The sequence below is a fragment of the Rhinolophus sinicus genome, linkage group LG15, assembly GCF_036562045.2.
Source record: "Rhinolophus sinicus isolate RSC01 linkage group LG15, ASM3656204v1, whole genome shotgun sequence".
In the NCBI taxonomy this organism is placed as follows: Eukaryota; Metazoa; Chordata; class Mammalia; order Chiroptera; family Rhinolophidae; genus Rhinolophus; species Rhinolophus sinicus.
Window position 1 is genome coordinate 43,459,271 of NC_133764.1, and position 22,123 is coordinate 43,481,393.

The window sequence follows — 22,123 nt, forward strand, 5'->3', positions numbered from 1 at the left end:
TGTCCTTGGTCCTGATAACAGCATTTCTCACTATGTACCTGAGCATATGTAAATGTTGCCATTTCATGAAAAATAAAAATTCATGTAAAACATCTTTCCCAGCTTAAAACAGGAGACAGTGGGAAGGGGAAGGCAGGCCCCTTGTTTAACCCTCTCAGAGCAAGGATTGGCCTTTCCCCCTCCTGGACAAGTCCGTACCCGCACCCCCACTCCTGGCAGTAATTACTGGTCCCCTGACCTCAGTTTCACTCAGGCTGCAATGGCTGGAGGTGGGATCAGCCTGGTGACCTCTGAAGGTGCAGGAGGAAGGCGAGAAGGGCAGAGGGGTCAGCTAGGGGCTCCCAGAGGAAGGGGCCATGGGCTGCTGGTTCCCAGGCTGGAGCCCAAGGCTCCTCTCTCACAAGCAAAGCCGAGGCCCTGAGGTTACCACGGGACGCTGTTAGGTTTATTCCAGGGTGAGTTGGTGCCCATGGCGGGGGCGCAGTGAGGATGGCCAAGGTCACATGGTGACAGGGTGCCCAGGGATGGCTGCAGGCTCTGCAGGGTCCTGCAGGGCCCAGTCTCTGGTCAGTGGGGGAGCTCCGCCTCCTGCCCCAGCCCCAGCCCTAGAGGGGCAAGGTAGTCACTGATGCAACAGTTTTCGCAATTCGCTAGGCTCGGTGATAGGCATGGAACAGGCTTGATTCTCACACACATAGGCAGTGGCTCTATCTTCTAGCCGTCGCAAAGTATTCAGAAAGGGCAGTTGGCGGGACAGGAAGCTTGAGGGGTCCCCGTTGGCCAAAATCAGCACCTGGGGTAGCAACAGACGAAAGAGGGTCACCTGGGGCTGCTGGGATCCTGGCAAGGCTCACTGGAGGGGTTTTTCTCCCCAGGCCTTCAGAGAAGGAGACATTGGGTAGCAGAGGAGGGGAGGTGGGGCTGGGCTCACAGGTGCGAACCTTGTTAGGGATGTAGATGGAGTGGACACACTGCACCAGAGCCTTGGTGTCCTTGGCCTGGGGGTCTCCGCAGATGACGATCTGGCCGCAACAGAAAGGTAACTCCAGTGTTAGGTGCAGGGGTCTGGACCAGACCTACCAGGGCTTGCCTATCCTCCCTCCATCCCCACTATATGCCTAAGAAAGAATGGTACTCAACTCAGCATCCCCCAGACCAGCTGCCAGGAGGCTGCCTCAGATTCACTGCTCAGCGAGTGGGAACACACACACACACACACACACACACACACACACAGAGGTAAACCTTAACATGGGGCACATGCACACAGACAGGCAAGCACACACTGGAAAACACTCACACGCAGAAAGGCAGACACACAGTCACGCTCCCCCAGATGTGCACACATAGCAATAATGCATATAGGGACACACATGCAGATAAGCATATACCTGCACACACACCGGCAGAGTCAGCTACACAAATACACAGAGACATACAGAGAAACACTTCACCAACCACAGGGACACACCAACCCCAGGGACCCCTGCCTCCTGCCCCCTACTCTGAGAGCCCCAGTCACAAGCACTCGCGGAGGCTCCTGCCTGTGCCACAGACCTGTCTCAGACGCACACGCACAGCCTCCTCCCCCTGCACTGAGCAGCCCTACAGACGTTCTGAGGAGACATGTGCACACTCCCTCCTAGACGGCCACACACTCACAGACCTGAGTTCTGGGGCACAGCCCCAGGAGCCCCACCCCATGTGCCCCTTCCCCACTGTGGCCCCAGCTCCCCCACCCACCCAGGCTCCCAGCCCAATTGCCCTGACATTCCCCCCACACCTGCTTGAGGGTCAGCTGGTGAGCTGAGAGGGCTCGGACCATCTCAGGCAATGCCACGGGGACACGGCGCATGCGCTCAGAGAAGGCAGTCAGCAGGCACACACACTTGTCCAGCCAGTCCTTGTGTCCCGTGAAGCCGTGCAGCCGAAGCAGATTGTGGGCCGACACGGAGTTGGCACTAGGCTCTGCGCCATCCTGGTCTGCAGGGGGCAGGGGGGTGGGGGCCATGAGGGAGGGTCGCTGGGTCCCAGGACCCTGCCCCGGGACTATGGCCCGGGAGGCCGGGATGGAGAAGAGTCCCTCTCAACCCACCCTGGCGCAGGTCTGAGTGGAATGCCAGCACCGGCAGTTATAGATCCCTCACTCTCACACGTGCCTACGACATTCCCTTGCCCCTGGCTGAACTGTTGGTCCCTCCGCTTCCCCATCTCAGTCCCCCATCCTTCTTGTTGCTCCCTCCCTCTCTCTCACCTCCCATTTCTAATTCCTCCATAAGACTGCCAGGTCTGTAGCCAGAATAGACCCAAATCCTTTCACTTCTCCCATCTCACATTTCTCTCTTGTCTGGGCCTTCACCAGCACTTGCCTGGACTGAATGTCATTAACAGCCTCCTAACTGGTCTCCCTGTTTCCCCTGCCCCATCCCTTCTCCACCATCAGCCAGAGTGACATTCTCAGATCCAACCAGAGCAGGTAACAATCCCCTGCAAACCATTCAGGGCCTTCCACTCCTTTTCATGCCTACAAGACCCTGCAGGGAGCTCGCCCTTACACATACGCTGGCCTCTGCCCCCGCCCCCATCTTCCATAGCACAGGCCGCCCCCTCCCGGGTCTCTCAGGTTGTTCTCTCTGACTGAAATCCCTCCCCACACATTAAGAAACTGAAGCTCTAAAATATAACAAGACCAACCCAAGGTCACTTGGTTAACGAGTGGTGGTGATGTGAGCCCAGGAGGGCCTGGACCCTGCCCATGCCAGCTCTTCACCACCACACTGAGCTTACACCTCCTCCAGGGAAAACCAAGTCCCAGTTGAGTCCAGGAAACCAGGCCAGCTCTGCACCCCCTACTGACCGTCCTTCAGACGCAGGGGCAGGCCAGCCCCCAGCTCAGCCTCACTGCAGAAGTAGCCGCCACCCCGAGAGTCCCAGAAGAGCCTGTCCTGTGTGTCCTGAAGCCGCAGAGCCCACTCAAGCCACGCACTCTCCAGCGAGGCCTCGTACAGGTCCAGCAGGCCCCTCACTACGAAGGCGTAGTCCTCCAGGAAGCCCCAGCAGGGTGGGTTGCTGGAGGGACAAGCATCGGGGAAGGGAGAGGAAGGCTTTCCCAGAGGAGGCCCCTTTCACATATTCTTTCATTTAACCCCCAAAATCTCTCTCTCTGGTGGGTCCCATTAGCCTATTTCCCGGATGAACAAGTGGGTCCAAGGAGGTCGACAGTTTACAGTGGGCAGATGGTAGAGCCAGGATTGGACTCTACCCGGCGGGGAGGAGACAGGCAGAGATAGGCCTGGGGTGCCCCGGGAGACAAGCTTTCCCTGGCTGCCCAGCCCCCCACCTGTGTTCCAGGGTCCCCCCAGAGCCTGCGTAGCAGGTCCTCATCAGGCGGCCACTGGAAACGTCAAACATGTGCCGCTTCAGGAACTTGGCACCATTGGTGGCGTAGTTGATCAGCCTCTCCATGCCCAGGACAGCCCCAGCTACAGCATAACCAGACACCATCAGTCCTGGAGGGAGGAGATACAGGTAGCTGTGAGAAGCTGGCCAGGGTCTTCCAGGTGTTTCCCCCACTAACGCCCCTCTCCCAAGGCCAAGTGCCTCTCTGGAGCAATGCAGTGAACAGGTAGGACCTGGGCTCCAGCACCAGGCAGGGCTGGGCTCCTGGCCCCTGGGCATGACCTAGGGCAAGTTACTTAAATTCTCTTAGCCTCAGTTCACTCATTTGCAAATTGAGACAATAAACCTGACAAAGGAAGAATTAATATTCAGCAAGTGCCTGACACACAAAAGGGGCTTTGCAAAGGATAACTCTATAAATTGGGTCCGGCCACAGACACAGCTGCCCCACCGTTCCAGGCAGTCAGCATTTTGCTGTCCAGGTGCGGCTTCGGCCGATGTTTCCGGGCCTGGAAGAGCTTCTCCAGCCCTGTATTGAGCAAGGTCCGTACAGCCTCCACTTCCAGGCCAAAGCGAGCAGCGGTCAACTCCAGTGAATACCGGACAGTCAGCACGTTTTGACCCTGCAGCTCCCCCTTGGGGTCCTGAGGAAAACAGCCCTTGTCCATGACTCCACTCACCTGCCTGTCTGCCAGTCTGGCTTCAGGACCCCTCCCGCAGCCCCAGGAGTCCTCACCTGACTGGGGCTAATGTTGCCGGCCTCCGTGAGCCCATAGTGCTTCATGAAGAGCTGGCCTGAGGTCAGTGGCTCGCTGGCGCCCAGCACAGGCTCTGAGAGCAGCTGCTGGACCTCTTTGACCGTCCACACATAGAAGGCGCCCTCTTTGGGTCGCATGCCCCGCTCTGGGGGTGAGTCCGCGTCCTCTGCACTGTAGAAGCCTCCAGACTGTGGGGAGGGAAGAGTTGGCTGGCCCCAACCTTGCAGGCAATGGAGGCCCCAAGCCCTCCCGCAGCCAGGCCCTCCTGCCTCAGTGGACACACACCCGGTGACTCAGGCTCCGAGCTACGTACTGCAGGATGCCTTTGGCAACGTCTGAATAGAACTCGTCACCAGAGATCTGAGGAGGAGGAAGGAGGTCCTGTCAACAGAGGTCCCTGGGGCAGCCCAGGTACGGGGAGCAGTTAACATTTTCCCAGGAGGGTTGGGAGGGAGCACGGGTACCGGGCATGTGGGAAGGGGTTAGGGACGAAGTCAAGACAGAGTCACAAGTCACCAGGAAGGCCCTGGGAGGGGCAGCCATGGTGGGAAGACAGGCTGGGGTTCGGGGTCACCTGGTAGGCCTGTGAATAAGCCACCACGAGCTGCCCCTGGTCATACAGCATCTTCTCGAAGTGGGGGACATGCCACTGGCGGTCCGTGGAGTAGCGGTGGAAGCCCTAAACCATGTGGCACAGGGGGCTGGAAGCTGATCCCAGCCTCTGCCCCCACCCCACTGCCTCCTGCTGCTGCCCCCTCCAGGGAGTGCCTAGGCCCCTTTACCTGCCCCACGTGGTCTCGAATGCCCCCATTGGCCATCATTTTCAGGGTGTGCAAGGCCATCTGCTGGGCCCGAGAGCCATCTTGGGTGAGTCGATGATTGAGCCAGTAGGAGAACAGGAAGTTCAGGATTACTGTGGGAACCAAGGCACATGGGTGAGAGAATGGGTAGCGGGCTACAGACCTGGGTGGTCAGCAAGCCTCTGGCCAGGCTGGGGTTAGAAGTTCACTCAACAGACAGTCTCTCTGTCAGACTTGGGATCAGGAGGTCAATAGTCAACCCAGAGGACAGAAGATGGATACCAGGTCAGTGTCAGGGTCACTGCTAAGGCCAGAAGTCAGGTCTTCATTAGATAGCTACTGACAGGTTGGAGGCAAGGAGAACAGGAAGTTAACAATCAAGCCAGGGCTCAGAACATCATTGACCAGGACAGGCATCAGAAGGCCAGGCTGGGGTGGGGCAGGCATGGGGTGGGCACAGACCTGGCGTGGGGAACTTGGGGGCCTCAGCGAAGCCACCGTACTCCTCATCATAGCCCTCATCTAGCTGCTGGAAGCAGCGGCTGTTCATGGTGGCAGCGGAGGGTGGCACCTGGCGGTCACCCGTGCTGATCTCCGACCGGGCCAGCAGGGCTGTGGTGACACGCTGGCTATTTTCTAGCAAGGTATTCTTATTCTGTTTCCACTGTGTGAGGCAGGGGCAGACCTGGAGGTTAGCATGGGGTGGGGGCGACCTTGTTCCCTCGCTTTTGACGCCTGCCCTCCTCCCTGATGCACACCCACCTGCTCCCGTATTCTCAGCAACACTGTGCGGAAGCCAACTCGAGTCAAGCCATCCTCAGGGGGGAAATAGGTGCCCCCCACAAAGGGCTGGAGGTTGGGAGTCAACCACACACTCATGGGCCAGCCCCCACCACTGCTGGTGGCCTGGTGGAGAGAGGGCAAAGGTGAGGGGAGTGGCCCCCTGTGCATGGGCAATCCCCCCCCCCATAGGAAGACCACTCACCTGCACAAAGGTCATATACACCTTGTCCACATCTGGCCGCTCTTCCCGGTCCACCTTCACACTGATGAAGTCCTCATTAAGCAGGCGGCCAATCTCCTCATTCTGGAAGGACTCCTCCTCCATCATGTGGCACCAGTGGCAGGTAGAGTACCCCACTAGAATGGGGCCATGGGACCAGTGACTGGTCAGAGGGGTGTCAACCAAGGGGCCCCAGCTGGACTGAAGAGTCCCTGACCTCTGGTCTCCAGGGAGGCCCCCAGGCAAAGAAAACCTTCCACCTATCCACCACCACTCCGCTCCCTCTATCCCAGGGAAGGTGGGTGCATTACCTGAAAGGAAAATTGGCTTGTTTTCTTTCCTGGCCTTGTCGAAGGCTTCCTGTCCCCAGGGGTACCTAGGTCCAGCAGGGTCAGGCATCACTCACTAGCTTGGGTTGTAGGAGCTGCCCCAGGAAGGGCATCAGGAGAGGTACTCACCAGTCCACCGGGTTGTAGGCATGTTGTTGGAGGTATGGTGACTTCTCATTGATCAAGCGATTGGGGACCCTCTGGGGTGTGGACTGGGAGCAGTTGGTGCGGCTTCCCTTTCCTCCAGCAGGCATGGGCACTGAACTACTGACCGTCACACTTCGGTCCTTGTCCCGGGAGGAGCTACCCCTGGCATGGGCAGGTGGGTCAGGCCAGGGGTCTAACGCCCACCCCCTCAGAGGCCCACTCCACCCCACCCTCCTTCTGGCACCCCTCCCGGAACACCCTGCTCCCAGCCTAACACACCTTTCTGAACCACGGGGGAGACCGTGGCCTTTGTGCTCCCCCTTGTGTTTTTGGGGGGGTGAAGAAAAGTGGCTCATTGGGGGCTCCCTGCCAGGTTAGTCTCCCCCAACCTCTTGGACCTGGCGGTGGGAAGGATGATGACTGTGAGGTCAGAATGAGTCACAGTGGGCAGAATGGTCGTTTAGGCTCCATTCTCTCCTCCTAACTGGGCCCCTCCCCAGGCTTGTGGCACTCTCTGGCATGCCTGGGTGTGTCATCTGAGCAGGAAGGCCACCCGCTGCTGGTCAGGGCAAGAAAAGTTGGGTCTGGACTGGACCAGGTGAGAGGCAATGAGAGGAAAATTAACACAGGGGACTTTCTCACTCAGCATGAATCTTCTGTGGGGCCAGGTTCTATGCCAGACCCCCTGGACCCTCAGGTTAACAGAAACTGACCCTGATCTCTGGGGGCTCAACCTGGGAGGGTGGCGCTGCCGGGCAGGCCTAAATAATAATAGGTTCTGCAGCAATAAGGCCAGCCCAGGATGCTGTTGGATAAAGACCCCCTCTCCCAGCACTGGGGTTCAAGGAAGGCCTCCTGGAGGTGATGTCAGAACAGAGTCCCAGAGTGGAGGGAGGGAAGGAGGGCCGGAGGGCACTCCTGCCTGATCTTGGTCGCAGGAGCGGACTGGGAGGGCAGGGTGGGGTCAGGTATGAGGGGGTGTCCTGGCAGGCACTGAGGACCAGCGCCCGGATGCCCAGCCCTGGGGCCCCGCCGGCGCAGGGCGCGCCGCAGCGCCCCAATCGCCCGCCAGTACCTGCGGCTCACGGAGAGGCCTGGCCCAGAGCGGGGCAGCAGGAGGCAACGGCACAGCCTGGCCCACGCGCCCAGCATGGCTGCTCCAGGCCACCGGACTTGGCGCCGCCTACTGGGAGGGAAGGCGGGAGGCCGCGAGGGGCCGGCCCGGACACCGACCCAACAGCGGGCGGGCCCTAGCGGAGACTTTGGACCAGTGGCTGGTCTACGAGCGCCACGCGGTGGCTGAGCGCGGGATTGCAGACCGTACAACCCGAGCTTGGGAGGACCCCGGTCTGTGCACAAATTGGGCGTGCTCAACTGGACCTAAACTAGCTGCCTGAGGGAGAATCACCCTCATGAGAACAAGGAAGACTGTGAAGATACCAGGGCCATGGAATGACAGAGGCTGGGCCCACATCTTCCAACTCTTACCCATTTTACAAATGAAAAGGGAGGCCGGAGCAGAAGGTATGGCTTGTCCAATCCCATCCAGCCAGTGAGCTTTGCCTATGCGCCGCTTCCCCATCTCAAGGTCCTGTTCGAATCCCACACATTCCAGGAAACCTCCCGTGACTAACAATGACGAGCCAACTTTATGTCCTATGATATACTTTACACACTTGTCTCATTTGCTACATTCTGCCAATATTTATTGAGTGCCCACTGCCTGCCAGACACTGCTAGGTACAATGGTGGCCAGACACTCTGCCAGGCTCCTGCCCTTGTGTTGCTCAGTCTGCTGAGGGAGGTAGACGCTAATCCAACAGCCATACAAATGAATGTACAACCACCCACTGTGAGCAGTGGCATGACTAAGTATAACAAGGAACACTGGTCTGGTGGGAGAGATGGGGGAAGGCTTCCCTGAGGAAATCCCATTTGTGTAGCAGCCTTCAAGAGGATGGAATCTGGAGAGGGAGTGGGGGTGGGGGTGCTACTGGGGAAGCAGGAGGAACAGATGTGCAAAGGCCCTGTGGCATCACAGTGAGTCAGGGCTGAGGCAGTGCAGGAGGCAGACCTGGCTGCAGGACAAAACAAAGGAAAGAGAGTTGGTAGACGAGGTTGAGGTTGGGTGGGGAGGACAGGGTCTTGGAGGGACTCATGAACTGTGAGAAGTAGTTCTGGTTATTGATGAGAGCAGAAGAAAGCTATTAAGCTATTGAAGAGCTTTAGTCAGGGGAGTGACCCTGTATTTTAGAAAGTTCCCTCTGTTTTCCTGGTGGAGAATGGACTGGAAAGGGTCAAGAGCGGCAGCAGGAGTGGTTAGGCCATAGCAGGACCAGGGGAGATGGTGGAGGTCTACACCAGGTGGAGGTAGACAAAGGGGATGGGCTTGAGGTCTGTAGAGGAGGAAACATCACCATGATTGGCGGTGAGGAAGAAGATGTCAAGGGTGCTTTGCAGAGTGGGACTTGTGCTGGATGGTGGGACCATTTGCTGAGGGTGGCACAGGGAGTGGCTCGGGTGGGGGTTCATTTTTGGGTATGTTGGTTTGAGGCGCCATTTGGATATACATATGAAGATGACAAGGCTTTGGAATGCAGAGGAGGTTGGTGGGAGAGAGGACTTGGTGTGGAGACAGTGCGAGCATGGGAGATGATCCTGGAACCTGCAGCAAGAGGGGAAAAGCAGGCTCAGGACTGGGCTCAGGGACTGCTGGAGTGCACCCATGAAAGACATGCAGAGGAAACAGCCAGAATGTCAAGGGAAAACCAGGAAAGGGTGGTGCCCCAGAGGCAAAGGGACAGAGAGTTTCAAGGAGGGTATCATGGTCAGACTCCAGGGATGGCAACTGGGATGGGACAAAGAAAGGTCCACTGGTTTCAACAACATGGAGGCTATTGATTGGCTTGGCAGATGGTGTTCCAGTGAGGTGAAGCTATCAGCAGAGGCTGGTGGAGTGCGTTGAGGATGGAGGGGAAAGAAAGGGGACAGAGAGAGATAGGATGGACACTTGATGAGAAGGGAAAGACACTTTCAAGATGGATGAGGCTAATTATGACAAATCAACGGGAAGGATTCAGTTGAGAGAAGACGATTAATGATATGGCGATCTCTGAGAAGGTGGAGGTGGGATAGCAAAAGGGTTAACAGGCCGGGCAGGAAGGTCTGGTGGGTGTTCCCTGGAAGAAATGAGGGTAAGAACAGATAATAGGAAGACTGCCTTGAATGTGGAGGAATTTGGGGTGCTGACAACCCCCAAAGTGTGACCATGGATGAGGGTAGCTGACAGATCGGGGGCGGCAAGGTCATCCTCTTGGACAATGGTGCACATGGGATTGAGCAAGACCAGGGTGAGAAGACTGTGAGCTAAGACTGAAGCATGGCAAGAATGAGGCGGAACACAGCCCTAGACAGGGAGGAGGCAGGACAGCCCAGTGGCTCCAGCGTCTAAGGAGAGGTCTTACAGGAGGAAGGTGGCTGGAAGCAGCTATGGGGGGCAAGGCTACCAACCTCTTTTTTGTGGGAATCAAAACAGCACCCATTGGGAGAGAGGGTCAGGGAAGCAGTGTCTGCAGAGACAGCCAGTTTAGAGGAGGGCCCAAGTAGGGGAGGGGTGAAGGATGGGTCAGTGACCAAGGATGGAGACGCCCTTATTTGTGCAGCAGGAGACAGATAAGTACTGGACTCTGGGCAGTGCCTGGCAAACCAGGAATGAGGGGGTATGGTAGGTTCATTCCTCATGGTTAGTCTCTGAAGAGGGTGGACCCAGGGCCAAATGGACAGTGGCCTGGGAGGAGCCACATAGCAACCTCATAAGGAAGGAACTCTTGTTCCCATTTGACAAGGAAACAGAGGCAGAGTCATAGAGAGGTTAAGTAATTTACTCCTGGTCAGGAAGCATAACCACTTATTACTAAGTGATTATTATTATTAAGTGCAAACCTTGGAGCAGAGTTTTGAACTATTTGGTCTGACTCCTTACTAGGTGCTCTTGTCCATCCTGCCTTTAACAGCCAAGGTGGGACTCCCTCCCTCCAAAACAGCAAAGCAGCTCCTTTCCCCATCCCACCCCCTTTAGGAAGGAGAGCAGCATTGTGTTTGTCCCCCCCCCACCAACTTTGGTATTTCTGGCCTATACAAGGCCATTTTCCCCCAGAGCTCCAAAAGGGGGTGGGGCTGGCAGCAGGCTGCCGGCAGCACCAGACCCTGAGCACTGAGGACACATCAGTGTCCGGTGGTCCAGTGGTTGGAGAGCACTGAGTAGAAAAAGAGGGAGGGTGACCATGGTGGCCCACAGGATGAGGTACTAGGCCCTGCCCCTTCCCTTGGTTTCACAGACTCCACATAAACTTGCAGAAGGGGTCAGGCCCCCTCTGCATGACTGGGATTGAGTTAATTGCCAGCCCTGGAGGAGAGGAGGGTAAAGCCAGATTTAAGGTGACTTAAAACAAAGAAGCATGGAGGCTCCTGTACCTGGCTTGCCTGCCCCACTGAGTTCTGAGCTACTGGAGGCTATAGGTTTAGCAATTCTTGGTTCCCTCCCAGGTGAGTCCAGCACTTTGTTCACAGTCAGTCAATATTTGCGAATTAAACCTGCTGCACAGCCTGGGAGTGCAAAGCTGTGAAGCCAGACTATCTGACTCTGAATCCTAGCCCCACTCCATGCTAGTTTTGTGACTTTGAGCATGCCATTTAACCTCTCTGAGCCTCAGTTTCATCACCTATAAAATGGGAACAGGGCCAAGGGCTTTGCACTTGGTTTAATGCTCTGCTGGCTCTATTTTGAAATTCTTAACCCAACTTTGAACAAGAGGCCCCGCATTTTCATTTTGCACTGGACCCCACAGATTAGCCAGTACTGAATGGGAGTAATATTATTATCTACCTCAGAGAGTTGTTGCAAGGGTTAAATGAAATAATCTGTCTAAAGTGCTTAGCACGGAGAGTGTGCAATAAATGGGAACAACTGCCTATTGTTCCTTGCTATTAGATCATCCCCAGCGCCTATGTGTGATAAATGAATGAAATGATCGAATGAGTGAGAGCGTGGGGAGCATCTGGAAGCGAAGGTGCCAGGCTGAGGTGGTTGTGTGGGAAGTGGGAGCATTTTTGTGCCCCACATTGTGGAGCAGTTGTTCCCATGGCAGCCGGTCATTCGCGCTGTGGTCCAGACCAGGCTGCCACGTCCCGTAAAAAGTCCATTTGGGGAGAGCTGAGGCCATGGGTTCAGCTCTTTATTACGGCGGCGTGCTCTCGGTCCCAGGGAAGTCCTCAGTCTCTAGCTCCTGAAACTGCCAAGAGTCTGCGGAGGCCACGACCAGCATCCGTGCAGGCCTCGGGGCGGAGTCTCAGCAGTTCTGGGCTTCCCCGGACGGGCTCTGGATGGAAGCCCCGCCCCGCCGAGGGCCTAGGGAGGCGGGTCCAGCGCGGTCTGCGCCGGGGGCGGGGCTTCGCGCGCATGCGCTGGGTACCCCGGGCCAGGCGGTTCTCAGAGGAAGGGGTTGGTTCCAGCTTGTGCGGCGGGGTGGAGCGGCCCGGCAGATCCCGACGTGGGCAGTAACGGCGGCGGCAGGCTGGCGGGCGGCGGCGTGAAGGCGCCGGCCCGCGGGAAGACGCTGACCGAGGCGGGGAGGGTCATGCCGGCCGGCACGCTGCTGAGTGGGAGGGGCAGGGAGGCGCTGTAGGTCATGGAGCCCAAGGGCGCACCGATTGGCCCGCCAACCGCCAGGCCGAGCGCCGGCGACCCGGTGCGCATCTGGTTCAGGCTTGGCCTCCCTTGCTCGACCCCGCCAAACGGGTTGGTGGGAGATGGAACGCTGAGATCTGCAGAACAAGAGTGGGTGGGGGGTTTGAAGCGGGCCGGGGACATAACCCTAAAACGGGAGGGAGACAAGATCTGGCGTCTTAGAAAGAGGGAAGAAGAGTAATCTAGTTCAGTGGCTGGGCTCTGAAAGGAGGGACAGAGAGAGAGAGAGAGACCAGTGTTGAGAGCTGGCAGGGACTAGGAGGTGTCCTACCTGTCAGGAAGGGGTTCCGGGTCTTTGCAGCCTGGGGTGCCTTGACTAAGGAGTCAAGGTTGACCAAGGAGGAGGCTGAGGGGCCCAGGAAAGACTCAGGAGTGCGAGCTCGGGCCTCCTTGCTGGGCTGGGTTAGTGCTTCCTCCACTACACCCAAGTCAAAGACATCTGGCTCCTTGGTGCCATTTTGCTTGGAACTGGGGATGGGGTCTCCAAACAGGTCCAGCTCTGGAATAGAAATGATAGAATGCATGAGTAGGGAGTCAGGTCACACTGCGGGAGGAAGAGGGCAGAGCCAGCTTCGTGTGCACCTCTTACTCCTCAGAGCTGCATCATCCCCTGCCTCCTGCTTACCCACAGGACTGCTGGATTTCCCAGAGGGCAGGGCCTGGGCACCCTCCAGCCCCTCCTTGGTGTCTGTGGATACTGGAGGTTTGGCAAACGGGTCAAAGGTTGAGGTACCACCTAGAGCTAGCCAAGGAAGAAAAAGGAGATGAGGTGGGATGGCAAAAAAGGCAGGCACTGGACTGAGCCCTTTCCAGGCAAGCAGCCCTCCTAACAGAGACAGAATCTGTTGTCCCTTGGTCCTGGAGAGAGGGGTACCCAGAAGTCCTCTAGCCCCTCACCCACATCCTCTGGCCCTTCACTTACCAGGTGTGGTGGAGGTCTCCACCAAGGTCCCCCAAGGGTCAGCCCCAGTGTTGAGTTTGTGGTGGGGGGAGTTCTGTGCCCAGGGGTCTGTGGAGGTGGGTCTGTCAGGCAGCACTGGGGTCCGGCCCCAGGGCTCAGAGGAGGAGAGTGTAGGGGGCAGGTCCCACGGCTGGCTTCGGGACAGGATACTTCCCGAGGGGACTGGAGACCAGGGGTCTGCAGAAGGCCCCCAGGAGGAGCCAATGGGCTCTGTGTTGGGTCTAAGACCTGAAATGGGAACAACACAGACATGACCCCGGGCTCACACCCCCAGTCCAGGGCCTTCCCAGTTACCCAGACCAAGTTGGGAGGCCAAAGGACCCATCTCACAGATGGGATGCCGACTCAGAACCACCCAGCAAGCTGGAGCTCATATTCAGCATGGGCAGCTCAAGCTACCTTCCCATTCAGGGATGGACTGGGGCAGGAAAGCCAGGGTGACCGGGGCAACAAAAGCACATTTCTGAGATCGTTTCCCATGAGACTTAGGCTCAGAGACTTGAGTGACTTGACCAGTGGCCCTGAGCGGTGGAGGGGAAGGGGTGCCAGCAAGTGACCAGGAAGAAAGGGGCTCTCTGAGGCCAGCCTGGGAGGCTCTTGCAGCCCTGCATGCCCACCTGGGATGTCCCATGGGTCAGCAGAGCAGTGTGTGGAGGGCGGGGCCGGGGCAGGCGCGAAGATGTCTGCCAAGTCCAGGATGGAGGACTGTGGAGGGGAGAGGCAGCCATGGCTCAGAGGAGGTGGGACCCAGAGGAAGAGTGGGCCCTGACCTGTCATTCTGACTCCAGTTCATTCTCTCTTCCATTCATTCCATAAGTATCTAGTAATGATCCCATACCTCTGCATAGTGCTTTCCAGTTTATAAAATGTTTCCTCATCCATTCAGTGTCTGATTTCCCTAACAACCCTGTGTAGTAGGTAGGGAAGGTGGTGGTGTACCCATTTTACAGATATGCCAGCTGAGGCCCAGAGAAAGGAAACAATTTGCCTGACGTTAGCCAGGGAGAGGCAAAGCTGGGCTAGAACCCAGGTCTGCCTGACCCCTTCCTCAGCTATCCTGCTCAGCACATTAGTGGGAAGGCAGATTTTACAAGCCTACCTCTGTCAGTGTCTAAGTGAAACTGGCTACAGTGAACATGGGCAGAAAGAGGACAGAGACACCCCCGGGGTAGAATGGACAGCTTTGGAGGGTGGCCTTGCTCCTAGAAACTACCTGCTTCCCACTCTTGGAAAGCATACATATGAGCCAAGGATGTTTTCAGCACCGTATGCCTGGGTCCACCCCCAGTCTCGGGCCACAGCATCACATAATCCTAGCATGTCAGAGCTGGAACTGTCCAACAAGCCCACCGCACAGGTGAGGAAACAGGCCAAGACTGAAGTGCCCAACTCAATAAAGTCGCAGCAAATCCAGAACCCAACCTAGGGGTCTCGGATCAGGATTCTTTGCATCCCATTTTGCCATCAGCTCTGTCATCAGCCCATGCAGTATGGGACCAGGGCTGCTACACACCCACCCCCATTTTCACTGAATAAACACGTAAGTAGCACTAACTATATACCAAGCACTGTTCTGTCCTCTACAAACATGAACTCAGTTCGTCTCCCAGGCTCTGCCTGCCCGCGCACCCCAGCCCCCTCCCTACCTGGCTGGTTTTCAGCTTCTCCTCCTTTCTCTCTCCTCTCTCGGGCTCTCTGTCCCGCCGACAGGGGACTCCTGCCCCAGCACCATTGGCCATGGGGGAATCATCTCCCCGCCAGGATCTCACCTCCTGCGGAAGGCACAGATGAGTAAGGAGAGCATGGGCAGCTCAAGTTGGACTTGCGGGGACCTGAGCTGAGTTGAGAAGAGGGCAGGGTGGGAGACGGCGAGGCACAGCAGAACCACCAGGTGAAGCGGGAGGAGCCTGCTTAGTGCCCGTGTAGCACCTGCACCAGCACCAGCACCTCCACCAGCACCAGCACCAGCATGGAGGCTCGGCCCACTACCTTCTCGTGCTCCTGCTGGCTCAGGCGCAGAGCCAGCTGCAGCTGCAGGTCCTCATCCCTGTGGGAGGCTGGGGGGACTGGCTGCGAGGGAGGAAGACAGGGGTGAACTTGGCCCAGCCCTCCCACTCCTGAACGGGGACAGGGGTAGAGAGAGAAATGCCCATCCCAGACAGCAAGGTGGGTGTGGCCTTCTCCCTGTCCAGATCCAAGATGCAGTTTAAAACTCAAGATTGATCCTTTTCTTCTGGGTTCCTTGCGTCTCCCAAGCCCTGCTATGTGAGGACCAGCTGCTTTCTGTCTGGTCTGTCTGCATCCATGAAGGTGATGGCACAGAGAATGATAGCATAGGGGCTGTCCCTGCCCCCCAAAAAGGTAGCGGGGGGGTGGGGGTAGTGGCAACACGTCTCTGTCTCCTCCTAAGAAGGTTTGTCAGCACACTCATCCTCTTCCCGTCCATTAGGTGGCAGCAGGCCCATATGACACTCCTCTAGCCCCAACCCACTACACCCAGTCTTTTCCAGGCCCCGCCAGAGAGTACAGGAGGCAGGGAGGTGGTCCCTGCTGAGACAATACCAGGGACACACAGACCCTGTGCTGTCCTTGGGAGCAAGACTAGAGCTTTAGGGCCCAGGGTAGGGGAACCTAAGCATCAGGGTGCGGTGCATCCAGGCACCTCTCCCTCCTCCAGTCCCTTCTCCGTGTCACCCCCAGCCGAGCTGTGGGGTCTCCCAGGCTGCCCTAAGAGGGGCCTCACCTTCTCAGCCTCCTCACGGCTCATTGCCAGGGCCAGCTGCAGCTGAAGCTCCTCTTCTCCTGATGTCTGGGGCCGGGCCTGCTCCAGGTCTGAGGTGTAGCGTGGGGATGAGGAGGAAGCTGTAATGACCATTAGGACGTCTATAACCACACTGGTGCCCACAGGCTTTCACACCCCTTCCCCTCCAGTAGGCGAAGGCTCAGAGTGGGAAACGGGACCAGAACAACAGGCAGCTGCAGGCCCCAGGGGCCAGGCTGTGTACTTGGCACTTTCTGTTAGGTTTTCCATTCCACCCCATAAAGATTCCAATCCCTCCTTTACAGATTCGCAAACAGCTCTGAGGGAGGGGCGCCTGGCCAGAGTCCTGCATCGAGACTTGAACCCAGGTCCCCTGACTCCAGCCCCTGATTCTTCCAGCTGGGACCCCTTTCAGCCTGGGGTTAAGTGGGGTGGGAGGGCAAGAGGCTCCAATCAATCAAGGTCACATCTCCCAGCCCACGGCACACTGTCAAGGGCTTTATGAAAGGGGGACCATTCTGAGTATCCGTCAGATCAGGGAAGCCCCACCAGAGTGAGGAAGAGAGTCAAGAACTGCTCACCAGCCACCCCCATTTTCAAAGCCACTGCCCTCGCGTTGGGGGATTATGGGGAATGCCACTGATGGCGCACCATGTGCCATGTGTCTGGGCGCAGGGCCAAGGACATTCCTGGACCTGATCTCATTAATTCTCATATCAAACAATCGAGGTAGATAAGACTATCCCTACTGTATAGATGGGAAACTGAGGTTCAGAGAGGTTGTTCTCCAGATCACACAGCCTAGAAGGGGCAGAGTAAGGAATGCTACTGGACTCCAGAGCCTATGCTTCTATCACCACACCGTCCTGCCTGACAGCGAATTAACAATAATAAAAAATGCACGAGGATATTACTGTTTATGCTAACTTGTTGAGCACCTACTGTGTTCAGGGCAGTGTGCCTTGAACTTGACATTCCTTATTCTCACTGAATCCCTATGACATCCCTCTGAGGTCACAGAGCCAGAACTGGAACTCAGGCTGCCTCCCAGTCCCCAGTCACACTCCCAGCGCTCACTCACAGTTGTATGAGGACGGGGAACCCTTCGAGCGGCCGTAGTCCTCGCCATGGCGGCGGCTGAAGCCCAGCTGCCCGCTGCCCATGGCCATGCCCTCCAGTGCCATGCGCTCCTTGGTCTTGAGGGCGTGGGTCCGCTCCTGCCGGAGTCGCTCCTCATCCTTGAGCAGGGCCATCACCTGTTTGACCTTCTCGCGCACGTTGACGCCCTGGTCCTTGCCATCACGATCGATGTACTGGAAGTCCTTGAGCGTCTGGATGGTGAAGAGGTTCTCGCGGCACTGGTGGGCCACCCGCTCGGAGCCTGTCTTGAGCAGGTAGTCCAGCAGTGTTAGCGCCTTGTACACATGCCTCCAATTCTTGCCACTGTCATTGAGCCGCCGCCACAGCATGCCCATGACCTCAGCAAAGGCTACCGTGTTGAAGGTCAGGTCAGCAATCTCTGACATGAGCGAGCTGGGCGGGCCCCAGGGGTCATTGCTGGTGGCCTCTCGCACCTTGATTTCTGCTTCTGAGTAGTTGTGCACGATGTTTTTCACCTGGCGCCGCAGCGCTGAGGTCGTCATGGCTGGAGACTTGGAGATGGATGCCCCCCGCCCCAGCCGGAGGTGGAGGGCTGAGGGCCACCGTCGTCGTCGCGAGGTCACGGTTTCCAAGGATGGGCCGCCGTGCTCTCAGCAGGGCGGCTGCGTCCTTGGGTTCCACATGGGTCTAAGGAAGAGAGGTTCTGGAACTCAGGGGCCATGGCCCACTTCACTGGCCACTTAGTCACCAACTTAAGGCCTGGCCAGAGCGTCCCACTGCCAGGAACAGCCTTTAGCAGGCACTTTTTAATTTTTCTTATTTTATTTATTATTCAGGCACATCAAGCTTTGCATGCTCATTTATCTTCATCATCACACTACAAAGATACTATTATTATTATCTCCATTTATAGGGGGGAAAGTGAGGTTTAGGGAAGGATTAAATGGGAAGTGGGGAGCCAGGCTTAACTCAGGCAGACATAGTCCTTGCCTTAGTGAGGGACAGTGATACCCAGGAATGCCTGCTTGCCTAGCTTCTGCTTGGCTACCTCTCCCATTTCCGCCAGGATCTAGCTTCCAACTTCTCAGTCCTCACTTTCTTCTCAGATTGTTAATTTTGTAGCTTGATTCATTCAATGCCTATTTCCTGGGGCTTTCTCTGAGCCAAGCCCTATGGCAGGCACAGGGCACATGTCCTGGTACACCCAAGTCCAACAGAGAGAATACAGACAATCGTAGCCCAGTGTGGGAGTACAGAGGCGCACAGGAGTACCCAAGCTAGGAAAATCAGGGGAGACTTCCCAGAGGAGGTGACGGCTGAGCTGAGACCAGAGATCTGAAGATAGAGGAGGAGTGAACCAGTAAGTTGAGGAGGGGCAGATCAGAGGGAATACTGTGAGCTGAGCCAGGCGAGAGAGGAAAGGGCACTGGAGATAGCTGCCTCTCAAAGAAATCTAGCCAGCACCACCCACTTGTACACATAAGCACACCGAAAACAGAGAGGGGATGTGGCCTGCCCACAGTCACACAGTATGTAGGCGGCAGAGCTGGGACTAACACCTAGGTCTCCGGAAGACTAATCCAATACTCATTGTCAGTGTCACCAGTTTTGTAATAAATTCATCTGATTGCTTTACTATCTCAGCCCCACCTTCTCAGCCAGAATGTAAGCTCCTTGTGGGCAGGGCCAGTCTGGGCTCCCCAACCCCCAAGGTCCAGGACACATGACAGACCTCTGATACCCCAGCTATGGGGGGGTGGGGGTGGGAAGGGTGGTTAGGGCCAGCCTGATGTCTTCCCCACAGCCCCAAGACCAGGCCATCTGCTGTAAGCACATCTAGGCCCAAGACAGAGAAATGTTCTCCCACGGCTCTACCAGAAACGCAAACTGGAGTACCCCTGCCATCATCATTCCTTTGGAATGGGTACACACACAACACACACACACACACACACACACACACACACACACACACACGCTGGCTGGACCTGCAGAGCTGCCCCTCTACTTCACCAATGAACCCCCACCAACACCAACACCCAGAGACTGCACCTCTCAGCTCTACCCTGAGAACTCAGCAGGAGTCAGAAGGAATTTGTCTTACTCCCCTCTTTGCCCCCCCCAAATTTGACTCTCCCTCCACCCAGTTCTGTCAACACACAGGGGTCAGTTCAGATGGGCCGGCAGTTTTGTTCAGGGCACAGGTACCTGGGAGAGCTTCACCCTGGGTGAGAGGGATGGAGAGTTCTGGCTGAAAGCGCTGCCTACCTTGCCTGTTGTCTTTCCGTCCAGCCGGTGGCAGGTCTTCTGTGGGGATGTCACAGCCAACACTAGTTTAACTCCTGTCCTCCCCCTCACTAGTGACTCAGACCTGTCTTTACCTCTCTAACCGGTGGGCTGGAAGGTGGCAAGAGTCAAGATGGAAAATCATTGTGCCCCAAAGCCTGCCCCGGGTGCATGCCCCTCCCAGTGCTGGCCACTGAAACCAGCAGAACCAGTCAGGCATCGTGACTCCAGCAGGAGCTCTACTTGGCCCTCCAGCCCGGCCTGGGGTAGTGGGAGGGGCCCTCCGTGTGGGCCCTGCAGCCCTGCCTGGATTTTTCTCCTGGAAGGTGGGCATGGAAGAGCCTTCTCTGCATACCTTGGCCAGAGGTGGGGGAAGGGAGGGATCAAAAATACCTGAAGTCAGAGGGGGACAAGGCAGGGAGGAAGAGGGGGTAGGGTGAAGCCCAGGGAACACTGAGGGGAGGGAGGAGGAAAGGAAGGAACGCAGGAGGGAGCGGCTGGGAGCGCTGCCAGCGGTGTTACAAGCAAAGGGTTTTATCGAACACAATATGCCCAGAAATAAAAGGGAGTGAAACAGAAACCCAGCAGCCGATAAGGCGGCAGTGGTGGCGGCAGCGGCAGCCCTGGCAGCCGGGTATGGAATTACTGCAGTGACCTTGAGCCAGACCCTGTCAGGTGGAGGGAAGGACACTGAGAAGACAGGGCCCAAGAGGCCAATTCAGAGATGGGGAGAGAGGGCAGGAGAGGCAGGAGGCTGGAGGGCACAGGGTTGGGGGATGCAGGAGGGAAGAATCTGCTGGGGGAGAGGGAGAAGGCCCAGTGGGGTGGGACGGGTTTGGGGAGGGTGGTATCAGCACTGTCCTATACACAGAGTTCCAAAGAGAACTTGGGGGTGGGGGGTGGGAGGCTACCCTTCTCAGGGCCCAGAGGACTGGGGGAACTGTAAGGATTAAGGAAGCAGATGGCATCCCCAGAGTGGGGGTTCAAAGAGACAGAAAGAACCCAGATATGTCCAGTCACGTGTGCGAGTTTGTCCAAAGTCTGTGCGTACCGCAGGAGCCCACACCCCCTCCCAAACTCTGCTAAGGCAGCCAGGGCCCCTGCCCCCAGCAGGTCCAGCAGGAGCTGTGGGGGTGTGGCCGTGCCCTAACTCTTGCTGCTGGAGGAACAGGGGCGTGCACTCTGGCTCTAAGCTTATGTCAGCCCTGAGGAAGCTGTGTGCTGGGGCCATGGAGTGGGGCAGGGGGCTGCCTGACGCCAGAGGTGCCTCAGGGGCTGAGCAGAAGGGGTCAGTAGAGATGAACAGGAGTCTGGGGGGAATGTCACCAAAGATGCTAGTCTCAGGATGGGGAGTAAAGCCCCCCAGTCGTCCTTCCTGGGGGCAGCAGGGAGGGAGGGGCTGCAGGCAAGAGGGACCCTTGAGGCAATAAGCCCACTCTCCCACCCTGCCCTCCTTGGCCCTCTCCCTGGAACGTGGGAGGGAGACTAAGCCCCAAGCCTTCCATACCGGTGTCAGGGCTGCCAGGGAGGGGCCAGCTTACCTCCGATGCAGGCTCCCTTGGCCCCCGCCCCGGGACCACGAGCAGCCTCTGCAGTGACCCTCCGACCTGCGCAGCACGGGCACGGCACAGCTTCGGGAGCGCCCCCAGAGCCATCCACCACAGACTCTCGACTAGGAGACCCACCTTCTCCCAGGAGGCACAGACCCCTCACACGGGTGGCGGCAGGGTCCCCAGGACGGGCTGCAGCTCTACCTCTTGTCCGCCGGTCTCTTGGATGCCCAGCCGGCAGGCAGTACTCAGGAGGAAAGTTGCTCAGCTGGCCGGGCAGGTCTGCCTCAGCAGTAACAGGACACAGGAGGAAGCACAGGGCGTGTTAACCCCTTCCTGCTGGCCAGGCTGTCAGCACCCTCAGAGGTGGGAGGCTTGCCTGCAGGCTGTCCCCAGGAGGTGTAGATCCAGAGCTGAGTCCGGAGTCTGGGCTGACAGCCCACTCCCACCCTGCAGTGAGTTAACCCTTCCCTTGCCTCCTCAACAGGAAACAGGGCCAGATGGCTCCAACACCCACCCCACCCGTCCCCGCCCCCTCTGGGCCAGGAGGACCACTCTCAGAGGTGGCCCTTCTGTGAGCTCCGAGCCGGCCCCCTCAGCCACCTGACCGGCATCAGGACTCCAGGCACAGCCCCTCTTTGCCTCTCCAACACGAAGTACTCTGCTCTCACCCAACCACCTCCTCCCCTCTCAACAGGGAGGATGCCTGAGGCCTATGGGTCCTTATCAGAAGAATCAAATGGGTGGGAGACTGTGGCTACTCCCCTAGCCTCCTACTCACATCTCTGCTCCATCAGCACTTAAGGCAATAAGCCCACCATTGGCAAAGTTGATCTTCCGATGCTGGGAGGCTAGAGCCTACTCCACACAGGCAGCCTGGCCCAGGATGACGGTTACTGACAGAAAACAATTATGGTGCTGAGTTTCAGCTGACACTACCTTTCTTTCCAAGATCCATCTCTTCCCCACTTCACATTTCTCTCGGAGCAAGGGAGGGAGCATAAAGTCCAGAGGCTGGTTTTAAGGCAGAAAAATGGCTCAAAGAGGTCAGATGGTTTGATATGAGCAGGGGCAGGACGGACTGGAATCCAAAATAATAAGCTCTGGCCAGGGGCAAAGGGTTCCAGCCTCGCAGGGTTAAGAGTGTGGAGAGCATGAGCCTCAGATATGGAAGGGGCCCGTGGACCCAGCCGAAGTAGGAGCATCTCAGGAGCCAGGTCCCATGGGGTCTAGTTCTCCTAGTCTCATACTTGGTCATACTTGGTAATGACACTTGGGGAAG

The 22,123-nt window shown here is 57.3% G+C and overlaps 2 protein-coding genes across 7 annotated transcripts; both read right to left on the reverse strand.

Moving 5' to 3' along the window:
* Positions 1–423: 423 nt before the first annotated feature.
* Positions 424–7,679, reverse strand: SPATA20 (spermatogenesis associated 20). Its single transcript, XM_019731021.2, has 16 exons — positions 7,512–7,679; positions 6,419–6,598; positions 6,272–6,336; positions 5,943–6,097; positions 5,720–5,863; positions 5,420–5,621; positions 4,940–5,070; positions 4,732–4,836; positions 4,443–4,517; positions 4,136–4,345; positions 3,851–4,043; positions 3,341–3,509; positions 2,858–3,069; positions 1,784–1,983; positions 942–1,022; positions 424–793 (listed from the first exon to the last, which is right to left on the reverse strand). Exons 1-16 carry the CDS (start codon positions 7,586–7,588, stop codon positions 623–625), a joined length of 2,370 nt encoding a protein of 789 aa, XP_019586580.2. The 5' UTR covers positions 7,589–7,679; the 3' UTR covers positions 424–622.
* A 2,617-nt stretch (positions 7,680–10,296) lies between these two features.
* On the reverse strand, positions 10,297–21,734 carry EPN3 (epsin 3). 6 transcript variants are annotated; one of them, XM_019730950.2, is made up of 11 exons: positions 21,623–21,734; positions 20,833–21,123; positions 16,986–17,692; positions 15,887–15,975; positions 15,133–15,213; positions 14,790–14,915; positions 13,761–13,848; positions 13,105–13,371; positions 12,808–12,924; positions 12,454–12,681; positions 10,297–12,259 (listed from the first exon to the last, which is right to left on the reverse strand). In XM_019730950.2, the coding sequence occupies exons 3-11, from the start codon at positions 17,545–17,547 to the stop codon at positions 11,925–11,927; spliced, it is 1,893 nt and encodes a 630-aa protein (XP_019586509.2). In that variant the 5' UTR covers positions 17,548–17,692; positions 20,833–21,123; positions 21,623–21,734; the 3' UTR covers positions 10,297–11,924. The 6 variants fall into 6 exon arrangements, with proteins under 6 accessions (XP_019586509.2, XP_074176380.1, XP_074176382.1 ...); XM_074320279.1 differs by having other exon boundaries at positions 15,887–16,005; XM_074320281.1 differs by lacking the exon at positions 15,133–15,213.
* Positions 21,735–22,123: the final 389 nt, after the last annotated feature.

Coding starts and splice junctions, on each gene's coding strand:
- SPATA20 (XM_019731021.2), bottom strand. CDS start 7,588: ATGCTGGGCGCGTGGGCCAGGCTGTGCCGTTGCCTCCTGCTGCCCCGC. Junction 4,044..4,135: donor GCAACATTAGCCCCAGTCAG/GTGAGGACTCCT, acceptor TGTTTTCCTCAG/GACCCCAAGGGGGAGCTGCA. Junction 1,984..2,857: donor GCCCCTGCGTCTGAAGGACG/GTCAGTAGGGGG, acceptor TGCCCCCTGCAG/ACCAGGATGGCGCAGAGCCT.
- EPN3 (XM_074320279.1), bottom strand. CDS start 17,547: ATGACGACCTCAGCGCTGCGGCGCCAGGTGAAAAACATCGTGCACAAC. Junction 16,006..16,985: donor TTCCCCGTCCTCATACAACT/GTGAGTGAGCGC, acceptor TGGTCATTACAG/CTTCCTCCTCATCCCCACGC. Junction 13,849..14,789: donor AGAAGCTGAAAACCAGCCAG/GTAGGGAGGGGG, acceptor TCCCCTCCACAG/TCCTCCATCCTGGACTTGGC.